Source organism: Pleurodeles waltl, chromosome 7 (genome assembly GCF_031143425.1).
Source record: "Pleurodeles waltl isolate 20211129_DDA chromosome 7, aPleWal1.hap1.20221129, whole genome shotgun sequence".
NCBI lineage: Eukaryota > Metazoa > Chordata > Amphibia > Caudata > Salamandridae > Pleurodeles > Pleurodeles waltl.
Window position 1 is genome coordinate 1411048094 of NC_090446.1, and position 12659 is coordinate 1411060752.

Sequence of the window (12659 nt, forward strand, 5' to 3'; positions counted from 1 at the left end):
TTAGGTAATTCACATGAAGCACCCTGTGGGGCTTCTGGGAGTGCCTAGGTGCACCAAGTAGGTGAACTCACCTTTCTTCTCCACAATAGTGTGGGACCAATCCACTTATCTTGGAGTGCCCTGGGAGCCACAGGCTTCAGGACCCACACCTTTTGACCTGACTGGTAAACAGTCAGTACAGCTTTTTGGTCATCCCACTGCTTTTGCAGTTCTTGGCTAGTCTCAAGGTTTTTAGATGCCCTCTTCATGTATTCAGCCATTCTGGATCGGAGGTCTAGTACATAAGCTGCTATGTCCTGTTTGGGGGCTTTGAGAGGTTGCTTCCAACCTTCCCTCTCAAGGGAAAGTGGACCCCTAACAGGATGTCCAAAAAAAAGCTCAAAGGGCTGTAGCCCACTCCCTTTTGTGGGCCTTCCCTGTAGGGGAAGAGGTGGCAAGGCAATAGGACATCCCACCTCCTTATGAGTTTTTCTGAGATTCCCATGATCATGCCGTTGAGGGTTTTGTTGAATATCTCAACTAACCCCTTTCTTTTGAAGGGGTGGTGAATTTATATGTTACACCACACTGCTTCCATGTGGCTTTATGGTATGCAGACATGGAGTTGGCACCTCTGTCACAACTTCCTTAGGAAAACCCACCCTGGAAAAGATTCTTAGGAGGGCCTTGGCCACTGCAGGAGCTGTAGTGGTGCTAAGGGGAATTGCTTCTGGGTACCTGGTAGCAAGGTCCACCACCACCAGTATAAACCTGTTTCCAGAGGCTGTTGGAGGGTCCTTCTCAAATGGTATCCCAACCACTGGCAGTGGAATGGGGGGGGGGGGGTCTTTGGAGTGCCACCTGTCTTGCCATTGGCTTTACAGGTTAGACAGGAGCGACAAAACTCCTTTGTATCTTCAGACATGTGGGGTCAGTTAAAGTGAGGGACAAGCCTGTTCCAAGTCTTGCTTTGCCCCAAATGGCCTGCAAGGGGACTGTCATGTGGTAAAGACAACAGCAACTCCCTAAACTTTTGAGGAATGAGCAACCTCCTGGTGGCACCAGGTTTGGGGTCCCTTGCCTCAAAATAAAGGAGGCTGTTGTCCCAGTAGACCCTATTCGTCCCAAGGACATCCTCTGCTTCCTGAGCTGCAGCCTCAGACATTCTAGAGTAAGACAGGACTTATGCTCTCGACTAAATTCTTCCCTGGTGTGTCCCCCTGTGCCTAAGAGCTCAGCTGTGTCAGCCTTAAGCTCCTCTGGTGTAGGTTCCAACCAAGGAGCAGGTTGCTCTCCTGCGGAGTGGGATCCTCATTGGAAGTCTAAGCAGGGGGCAACTTTTTATCCTGCCTGCCTCTCTCATTGGGAGCTTCTTGGGCCATTTTTCCTGGCTCCAGTGCTCTCCCTGCTTCTTGGCATGTGCTCTTGTTAAAGCAAAGATGTGCCCAGGGATACCCAGCATTGCTGCATATGCTTCCAACTCCACTTCAGCCCAAGATGAAGTCACCAAATCATTACCTAACACACTCTAAAGGTAGATTAGTAGATACCTCAACTTTCTTTAGGCCAATAACTCCCCACCCCCCCCCCCCCCTCATCCCCCTACCCAGCTAAAGTCAAAAACAGCCATAGGGTGGCATGGAGTGTTGTTGTCAGCGTCAGTAACTTGCTAGGTGTGACTAAGTATGTGTTGTTCAGGGAACACATGGTTTTTTTTTTTTAGTCACCATAGTGACACTGGCACAAGAGTCCCTGTAGGCCTCAGCCTCAACATCATTTATTAGGGGATGCTGCCTGTACTAACCCATATTAAGGGGACAAGCAGATCAGGTGGCAAGGTCAATGCCACCATCAGAGATGAAAACTGTGTCAGTGATCTCTCTGACTAACGCACAGCCCACTAAAGTCCCCAGGGTGAGCCCAGCTACACTCTTCGACTGACTACTACTACCATTGTTATTTCTACTGCTAGCGGCAGTAGAGGTGGTAGTGGTAGTAGGAGGCTTGGTGCTGTTTTTAGGACAGGTGCTGTAACCTGCCCCATGGCCCTTCTGTCTACATATGTAGCACCAAGGTTTCTTGTGGGAAGGTTTCCTGATTCATGCCTTGTGATTCAAAAACTTTTTTGGAAGAAAAACAACTTGCATACATCCATGCCCAGCACTAGATGGTGGGATTATGCTAAGAATGTATATCCACAGTCACACATTCCACGAACAGTAATTTTCTTCTTAAAAATACAACTTTTCATGGAGTCCTCACTTTATGAATGAGTTCCAAACAGCATCTCGCTTGGAGATATGCTGGAGCTGCACAGGTTAACCAAGAAAATAATGCACCATTGCTCGGGCCAATCACTGCATGCCTGAGGCGTGAAAGAGTAGTGCTTTGTAAAACTATGCAAGGCTGCCCACTTAGTTGCCCAGCAGATGCTGGCAACTAGGATACCACTAAAAAGAGCCACAGAAGCAACTATTGCCTTGGTGATATAAGTACACATACCCTCTGGATGATCTTTCTTGGCCAGCACATAGCAGAAGTTGATAAAGACGATGACACAAGGCGAAATGATTTTGTAGTCACCACATTAACCCTTTTAGCTCCACTGAAGCCCATAAAGAACTGGTCATCACGTCTGCTCTGCTACATGCAGGCTATGTAGTGCAAAACCGCATGCTGCAGTCCACAGGATGCAGACGTTCATCATCCCTGGTTGGATGTGGAGGAGGAAAGAAAGACGGTAGGGTAATGGGTAGGCCCATTTGAAATGTAAAATCTACCTGGGGTAAGAAGAACAGGTGCTAAGGGCAAAATTACTCACAGCAGAAACTTGGAGGGCAGACAAAATTGGCCTGAAGCTCTATGACCCACCAATTGGTAGTATTCACCACCAACAGACACTGTAAATGTGCATTATCTCAAATGGAGATGCCATCAGAAGGTTAAAAAAAAAAAAAAAAGACCAAATCACAATGAGAAACAAGTGGAGTGGGAGAGAAAGAAATAAAGCAAACCTTTGGCTAATTAAACAGGGAAGGTGGGTCAGCAATACACAAATGCAGAAAAAGCAGCCAGCTAGCCTTTAGCTATAGCCAAAGCCAGACCATGCTGTGTGATGTGCAAAGCAAAGGAGTTGCGTGTGAAAAGTAAAATGATTAGTGCTTACAGACTAACAAACATCTTCCAAGTGTCTGCATAAATAGATTTCATTGAACAGTTTCTGGCTGCCAAGATGGCAGTAACTTTATCTGAAGGCAAAAGGCTTCTTAATCGGTCCACTCAATAATTTAATGTGCAGTCATATTGACTTGAGATTGAATTTATGATTACGCTGTTACCGCAAATCTGATCAGAGCAGGAGGGGACGAGGCAGCCAAATGCTGACTTCAAACAGATCGGTCTACTAGATCCTTCCACATCGACCTTGAGCAATCAGAATCAGCTGAATCCAGCCTGCATGTACTTCCCACAGTACTTCTGCCAAAAGTAGATTCAGCAGGAACGCAAATAGCAGAAACTGAGATCAGTTGAACCTGAAAGCATCCCCCAAGGCACAATCTCTCAAGAAGTGCATGACACAAAACTGAGCACATTGCCTGTTCTGGGCTGTGGCAAAGAAATCCATAAATGGAACACTTGCGTGCCTCGTTCACCTCAGGGTGTAGCACCCCCCATTGCCCTCCGGCAAAAGACTATTGAGGTGAACTGCTCTCTCAATGCACCCGTCAGGCCAATACCTGGGAAATTCAGTTTCTGCGCTCACTTCCTTGGAGTTGCAGCCACTGCCTTCTCCAACGCCAATGTAGGGCTCTCATCTGCCGAGAGCCACCAACAAGATGCACAAGATCATGAAATCCAGAAGGCGCAAAACCTGCAGAACCAGCATCAGAGCTAGAGTCTGACACATCAGAATCATCACCCGTATTACCCACAATTCTCTAAGGGATGGGAAAGACTATCTTAAGGCTAATGTTCAGCACTGCTCTTCTCTCTGTGAGAGTGAGTCAGGAATTCTGGACACTGAAGCTGCCAGAATCATTGTGTACCATCCTAAAGGCCCATAGGGCTGTAATCAGTTGAGCATTTTGTGACCCCACCCTGAACCTCACATAGCACCTAGGGGGGTATGGAGAAATGGAAGATAAAGATAGGCAACCTAGAGGTCACGGACACAAACCTATCTCCCGAGTTCAAGCCTAACGGGGCTCGTTTCATAGACAACATCTAGAACTGTTCATGCTGATGCCCTCAAACCTCTGCCCTTTTTGGAAGTAAAATTCCATGATTTTCTTCAAGATGAGCCACTTCTATAGCCTCTTTGTTAAGCAAGGAAAGGATGTTTGTCTCTAGTTTAAAGAATGTGCAGGCAAGCATACTCCGAAGCAAAGGGTATGGTCTACAGGGAGGATAGAAAGGGAAAGCCACAGCCCTGGTGGTTCAGCTGTAGCACCCATTGGTTTGCCATAATCGCCTCCCATCGAGTGAAAAAAAATGGGAAATGAGGCAGATGACATTGTTGGAGCCTCCGAGCCCTAGTTTAACCATTGAATTCAGTACTGTTGGTGAAATTGCCATGCAAGGGAGGCCAATCCTGTGGAGTAAACTGCAGCCTTGTTTATTAAAGATTCCAAAGAGCATCCAGCATTTACACGGAGTACCTGCTGACTGTCAAAGGTCATGGCCAAGACTGCAACCAAAAAATCCAGCGGAACGCATCCAAACATCCATAAGTGCAGCAGCCCTACCCATACACTGACAAGTGGTGACTTCAGAGTCAAAGTCGCACTTCAGGATCAGTTCTGATGCATATAGGCCATCACTCACCAGGTTAAAAAAAGTCTTTCAATGTTCTGGTAGGATAAAAAAAAATCACAGATTTTCACCAGCTTCCATGAGGCATGGACAGAGTAAAAGGCAGCTGGTATTAGCTGTGCTGAAAGCCAAGCAACTGGGTTTTGATTTTCTGTCTCTATCTAAGACTTGTAGGGAACACAATCAGGTTCTGCTTTGAACACTATGTTTGAACCACCAGGCTTTTTAGTGACAGGTAGCAGTGTGGGCCATAGGTGTCTAGCAATCAGTCTGTGGATTATACGCAAAGCACGGGGTTTCTCCCAAGCAAGCATTATAGGGTTTGGATGGTCTCTTTAAACAGAGCAAGGGCTTCACAGAAGCTGTTCTGGATTGCAAGATTTATTCCGAAATATATCACCTCCTTTCCACAGAAGGCAAAGCACTGCAAAGGTTTCTACCACCTTCCAAATGACAGAGATAAAACCCCCTCCTAACCACAGCAGGGAACAACCAGGCCACTGGAAGTTTGAAAATCAAACTAAATGTCAGCATCTGCCTAGTAAGAGGGACGTGAGATCTGGAAGGGTTAAGACAGCTTGTTTATCCGGGCTCTGTCTGGCCATCCCTCCATGGCTTCTTCCCTCCTTAAGAAAAGCTCTTGTGCAACAAGAAAAAAAGAAAAAAAAAAAAAAAAACATAAAAAAGATACAACATATTTACTGATAAGCAGGGGAGTGAAACCCTGCTTAGAAACCAGGAGAAAGACATCCTGCCATCACAAAAAAACTTAAATAATAGGTGCTCTAAAATGTTGAGAGCCCCACCCCCGCTTTCGGAAAAATGTAGCAGAGCATGGAGAAACAAGGCCTCATAACAGCTTTACAATGGGGAGACAGTTCCTGCTTTATTTTTCAGCTTTAAAATGCTGTTTGATAGTGGTGTTTTCATTTAACTTTACTTCAATAGCAACAAAAAAAAAACAAAAAAAACAATGACGCTGCTACTTCAAGGCATTTTGTTATTTCCATGGTTTTTACATTGTAAAAACATATCTAAAAGCTGTTTTCTGGGAAAGGTGCGAAGATTTACTTTTTATGAATATTAGAGAATAACATAATGGAGAAACACGCCAGTACACCACACACTATAATATGCTTAACATTATTTTGGCATGACGTGAAGTGAAATCTTTATTTCTTTTATAGTCCCATTAATTAATCAAACAATCTTGGTTTGCTTGCAAACAAAAGGTAAATTAGTCAAATCCATCAATATCTTGACAGGTTTAGAAACTAAAACAAAACCTCAATTTCATTCCTGCAGTCACATGTGATTTCAACCAAAGGGAAAAAAGTCATCACAAACATAGCAATGATAGTGAAACTAGGCACTGTGAAGTAACTAACTCATTATCAAACAAACCAGCAAACAACCATCCTAATTAAATTTAATCAACCAAAACATCACCACAAACGTTTTTGGCAACTGAAAGCACACCTACGTAAATTTCTGAGCAAATTGTGTCACAGTGGGCTGACAAGCAGGTGTCTCATAGGTCACATTATCAGATGGCACCACTGTTCTAACACACCCACTTCAACAGGCACACAAACTACAAAGATAAAAAGAAATAGCTCTGCCAATCACAGTAATTTTACATTCAGAACTCCATATGGAACTTGCGTAGCTTCACAAGATCATGGCAGCAGTTCAATAGCCCTTTCATTTATATTCAGAAAATTCAAAATTCAAATGCTTTCACTGAGAATTTATAGAAGAATGCATGCACCTGTAAACAGCATGTGATAATGGTATGGGAGTATATCAAATATCTTCAATTGAGTGCACTAGCGTGATGACTTTAAAAATATCAATAATATTACTGGGGACTTCTGGCATTCCACATGTTTTGCTAAAGTTCTCCCTAAAGTGCGGTCAGTGTACAGAAAAATATGGTAAACAGCCAACGGTGAAAAACGGTTTACGTTCCAAGGCAGAATCAGAAAGTAAGTTCCCATGCACATGAACATCACAACTAACTTGTCAGTGCCTAATCTGCTGGGGCATCACTGATGTACTTCAACTGGCTAAGTTAAGTGCCCTAGGACTTTAGAACACAATCTTTCACGGGTACTCCTTGCAAGCGATAATAAAAACTTTAAGGCATAAAGGATGTTGGAGCACAGAGCATTAAAGATTTCAACTGCGAAGAAGTGGAAATGTAAATAATAGCCAGACCTCCTAGGCAAGTATATATTCCTGAAGCAGTGCTACCAATAAAGAACATTAGGTTCAATATTTATGTGATGGATTTAAAAAACACAGGATGTCTAGCAGATCTTCCAGACACATTTATAGCAATTATCCATCAAATCCTCATTTTTAAAAGGTAACCATTTGAGATTAGATGCATCTTACAAAACACTGAAAAAATTTACCTAAGCAGTGTAGAAAGAGTTCTTTAAAAAATGAAAAATTGCACTTTTATGTGACCTGTTGTACAAGGGATTTAACCGCAGATCAGTCTGAGGTTCAGAAGATTGTAACCATGCTCTAGTGCTTGCCACTTTAAAACACCACACGTGTAATTAGATGAAAATAATAAAATACTGCTAAAACCAGCAGGAGCAGGCTCAATGTCACGCTCCTATGCTGATAATTCCTGAAGAGGATGGAATGACTGAAGCTCCCACAGTATGGGGCATTTATTGGGTGGGTGGTTTAGCATTGTTCCTGAGAGAATTTCAAATTAAACCACCATATTTTAAATCTGCTTAAAATCCAGCTCAACTTCAAATATTCCTGTGTTACAATGAGATCAGGTGCTGATTGTAGGAACCAAGACAACACTGTTACTGTACAATTAGCAGCCTTCAATTGCTTGTTCTTCTGCCACAAGTGGCATACATCCAAATCCTGGTAATTCTTTGGTTTCCAGTTTTAGCACATTATAGTTCTTCAAATCAAGTAACTGAAAAAGCTGTATACACAGTCTGGATTCCAGGAACATGTATAATTCCCTGCACTGCAGAGCTATATGTCTTTATTTAATCCCCAAATGATGTAGTTCCTTCTCAATGGGTATCATGAGGGTCGCTTAGGCATATTGTCAAAACCGATATCCACTGTGATATTTGTATAAAGTGGGAGGTGCTCTTTTGCCAGCAGGTTGTACTCTAAAGAATTCATTCCATCTTGTTTCCACGTCCGGCGAGTTTTGGCCAGTAAATTGAACCTAGAAAAGAGAAAACAACAAAAGTCATCCTTGCCATATCTCAAACTCGATCTTTTCTTGAACTAGTTGGCTGCAGCTATCAAATCAGATATGCAATGTTTGACAACAGTTAATATTTAAGTGGAGCTCCTCAAAGTGTTAGACCATGCGAAAAACATACCCAAGATGATACACCCGAACAATTTGTTGTATTTAAACAACTATGGTAAGCTCAAATAATAGATTAGACTTTGGACCAAGAAAAATAAAAACAATGTTCTGTTGGTGACAGCAGAACATTGTTTCACAAGCAAATGCAGAATATCTCTAGTTGTTTGCCTCATGAGGTCTGCTGCAAAGCCTGAAAGATGTTGGCAGGCTTCACTTCAGCATGTGACTATACACAACAGTTAATCTTTTAACTTTGTGGTATGTGTGTCCGAATTCCAGATAGGTAAACTCATAATAGCTCTGCAGTGATTTAAAATGACCAAATAGGACTAATAAAGTACAAACTGATAAGACATTTGACAGTCAGTTACCAAATGATGCAGCAATGATCCAGAGTACGCTTATCTTTTTTCTTTGCACGTTTGCTCTACAGATCCTTTAAAATGAATACATCTGTGAAAAAGTCAATACTATGAGACCATTCAGGCGCCCTACCTGCACGCTAGGCCAACAGAGGCTATGAACTATGATCACCTTGTGGACACCTGCCAAACTTATAGATTTCCCTGCACTTCCTCTTGCCTCCTGTCCTTCCCTATATCCACGACCCCTTGTCAGTAAGCCACACATCATCATCTATGCCCTCAGAGAAGTTTACGTTTGAGGACACCCACCTTGTTTTTCAAGTGGGGCAAAATTACAAGGAAGTGAGAAAGTTAAGCTCAAAAAGCCCCAGAATGTAATATTTCCATTTTGGAGACGACAATGATTTGATACTTTCCACAAATTAAATGATGCATTGCAGAAGACTTCATAATGAAAATGTCACTTACCCAGTGTACATCTGTTCGTGGCATCAGTCGCTGGAGATTCACATGTTCTGCATAGCTCGCCTTCTGGTGTTGGGTCGGAGTGTTACAAGTTGTTTTTCTTCGAAGAAATCTTTCGAGTCACGGGACCGAGTGACTCCTCCTTCTGTCTCCATTGCGCATGGGCGTCGACTCCATCTTCGATTGTTTTCCCCGCAGAGGGTGAGGTAGGAGTTGTGTTGTAGTAATAGTGCCCATGCAATGGAGTGACTAAGTATGTACCTATTTAAGGCTAAAATAATATATATACAAATATACAAAGTTGAAGCTAACTTCCGAATTGCTACAGGCTCCCGGGGAGGTGGGTGGGCACATGTGAATCTCCAGCGACTGATGCCACGAACAGATGTACACTGGGTAAGTGACATTTTCAGTTCAATGGCATCTGTCGCTGTAGATACACATGTTCTGCATAGACTAGTAAGCAGTTATCTCCCCAAAAGCGGTGGCTCAGCCTGTAGGAATGGAAGTGGTTTGAAATAACGTTCTTAACACGGCTTGACCTACTGTGGCTTGCTGTGCGGATAGCACGTCTACACAGTAGTGCTTGGTGAACGTGTGTGGCGTAGACCATGTGGCTGCCTTACATATTTCTTGCATTGGGATGTTTCCTAGAAAGGCCATGGTAGCACCTTTTTTTCTGGTTGAGTGTGCCCTTGGTGTAATGGGCAGTTGTCGTTTTGCTTTAAGGTAGCAGATTTGGATGCATTTAACTATCCATCTGGCTATACCTTGTTTTGATATTGGGTTTCCTGCATGAGGTTTTTGGAATGCAATAAATAGTTGTTTAGTCTTTCTGATGTTTTTCGTTCTGTCAATGTAGTACATTAATGCTCTTTTGACATCTAATGTATGTAGTGCCCTCTCAGCTACGGAATCTGGCTGTGGGAAGAACACTGGTAGTTCCACTGTTTGATTTAGGTGGAACGGTGAAATAACCTTTGGTAAAAATTTAGGATTAGTCCTTAGGACAACTTTATTTTTGTGTAGTTGTATAAAAGGTTCTTGTATTGTAAACGCCTGAATTTCGCTTACTCTTCTTAGAGATGTAATGGCGATGAGAAATGCAACCTTCCAGGTGAGGAACTGTATTTCGCAAGAGTGCATGGGTTCAAAAGGTGGACCCATGAGTCTTGTTAATACAACATTTAAGTTCCATGAAGGAACAGGTGGTGTTCTTGGTGGTATAATTCTTTTAAGCCCTTCCATGAATGCTTTAATGACTGGTATCCTATATAGGGAAGTTGAATAGGTAGTCTGCAGGTATGCAGATATTGCCGCAAGGTGTATTTTAATGGAAGAGAAGGCTAGGCTAGATTTCTGTAAGTGAAGCAAGTAACCCACTACATCCTTTGGAGTTGCGTGTATAGGTTGGATCTGATTATGATGGCAGTAGCAGACAAACCTCTTCCATTTACTTGCATAGCAGTGCCTAGTGGACGGCCTTCTGGCTTGCTTTATGACTTCCATACATTCTTGGGTAAGTTGTAAGTGTCCGAATTCTAGGATTTCAGGAGCCAGATTGCTAGATTCAGCGATGCTGGATCTGGATGTCTGATCTGTTGGTTGTGTTGTCTTAACAGATCCGGCCTGTTGGGCAATTTGATGTGGGGTACTACTGATAGGTCTAGCAGTGTTGTGTACCAGGGTTGCCTTGCCCAAGTTGGTGCTATTAAAATGAGTTTGAGTTTGTTTTGACTCAATTTGTTTACCAGATAAGGAAGGAGAGGGAGAGGAGGAAAAGCGTAGGCAAATATCCCTGACCAGTTCATCCATAGGGCATTGCCTTGGGACTGCCTGTGTGGGTATCTGGATGCGAAGTTTTGGCATTTTGCGTTCTCTCTTGTTGCAAACAAGTCTATTTGAGGTGTTCCCCAGAGTCTGAAGTAAGTGTTTAGAACTTGGGGGTGAATTTCCCATTCGTGGACTTGTTGGTGATCTCGAGAGAGATTGTCTGCAAGTTGATTCTGGATCCCTGGAATAAACTGCGCTATTAGGCGAATGTGGTTGTGAATTGCCCATCGCCATATTTTCTGTGCTAGAAAACTCAACTGCGTTGAGTGTGTCCCCCCCTGTTTGTTTAGATAATACATAGTTGTCATGTTGTCTGTTTTGACAAGAATGTATTTGTGAGTTATAATTGGTTGGAAAGCCCGCAATGCGTGAAAAACTGCTAGCATTTCTAGGTGATTTATATGCAGTTTTGTTTGATGTACGTTCCATTGTCCTTGTATGCTGTGTTGATCGAGGTGTGCTCCCCACCCTGTCATGGAAGCATCTGTTATTACGTATTGTGGCACTGGGTCTTGGAATGGCCGCCCTTTGTTTAAATTTATACTGTTCCACCATAGAAGCGAGAGGTAAGTTTGGCGGTCTATCAACACCAGATCTAGAAGGTGACCCTGTGCTTGTGACCATTGTGATGCTAGGCACTGTTGTAAGGGCCTCATGTGTAGTCTTGCGTTCGGGACAATGGCTATGATTGAAGACATCATTCCTAGGAGTTGTAATATCATCTTTGCTTGTATTGTTTGTGTTGGATACATGCGTTGTATGATCTTGTTGAAATTTTGAATTCTTTGTGGACTTGGAGTGGCTACTCCTTTTGTTGTGTCTATTATGGCTCCCAGGTATTGTTGTATTTTGCACGGCAAAATGTTGGATTTTGCAAAGTTGACGGTGAAACCTAGTTTGTAGAGGGTTTGTATGATTTGATTTGTGTGTTGTAAGCACTTTGTTAGTGAATTGGTTTTGATTAGCCAATCGTCTAGATACGGGAATACATGTATTTGCTGCCTTCTGATGTGTGCAGCCACTACTGCTAGACATTAGGTAAAGACTCTTGGTGCGGTTGTTAAACCAAAAGGCAATACTTTGAATTGGTAATGTATTCCTTTGAATACGAACCGTAGGTATTTTCTGTGAGATGGATGTATTGGTATATGGAAATACGCGTCTTTGAGGTCTAAGGTTGTCATGTAGTCCTGTAGTTTTAGCAATGGTAACACCTCTTGTAGCGTGACCATGTGAAAGTGGTCTGATTTGATGTAGGTGTTTAGTATTCGGAGGTCTAGGATTGGTCTCAGTGTTTTGTCCTTTTTTGGTATTAAGAAGTACAGTGAATAGACTCCTGTGTTTGTTTGTGTGTTTGGTACTAATTCGATTGCATTCTTTTGCAATAGTGCTTGAACTTCTATTTCCAGAAGGTCGGAATGTTGTTTTGACAATTTTTGTGCTTTTGGTGGTATGTTTGGAGGGAATTGTAGGAATTCTATGCAATAACCATGTTGGATAATTGCTAAGACCCAAGTGTCTGTAGTTATTTCCTCCCATGCTTTGTAATAATGACCTATTCTTCCCCCCCACTGGTGTTGTGTGGAGGGGGTGAGTGACATCTGAGTCACTGCTTGGTTGTAGGGGTTTTGGGGCTTTGAAAATTTCCTCTATTCCTAGGGAATTGCCCTCCTCTGTATTGGCCCCGAAAGCCTCCCCTGTACTGTCCCTGGTAGCTGGACGGTGTTGCCTGCGAGGTGCTGGCTTGTGTGGCCTGACCCCGAAACCCCCCTCTAAAGGGTGTCTTGCGGAAGGTGCTGTAGGTTCCTCTGCTCTGCGGGGAGTAGAGTGCGCCCATG

The 12659-nt window shown here is 43.1% G+C and overlaps 1 protein-coding gene across 4 annotated transcripts in view; it reads right to left on the reverse strand.

Moving 5' to 3' along the window:
• Nucleotides 1-5945: 5945 nt before the first annotated feature.
• The window catches only part of LOC138246420 (beta-1,4-galactosyltransferase 3-like), a 204244-nt gene continuing 197530 nt past the window's right edge, over nt 5946-12659 (reverse strand). For all 4 annotated transcript variants that reach the window (XM_069201025.1, XM_069201026.1, XM_069201027.1 and 1 more), the window contains one exon: nt 5946-8008. In XM_069201025.1, the coding sequence (XP_069057126.1) occupies nt 7858-8008 (151 nt within the window). In that variant the 3' untranslated portion in view covers nt 5946-7857. The remainder of the gene's footprint in view (nt 8009-12659) is intronic.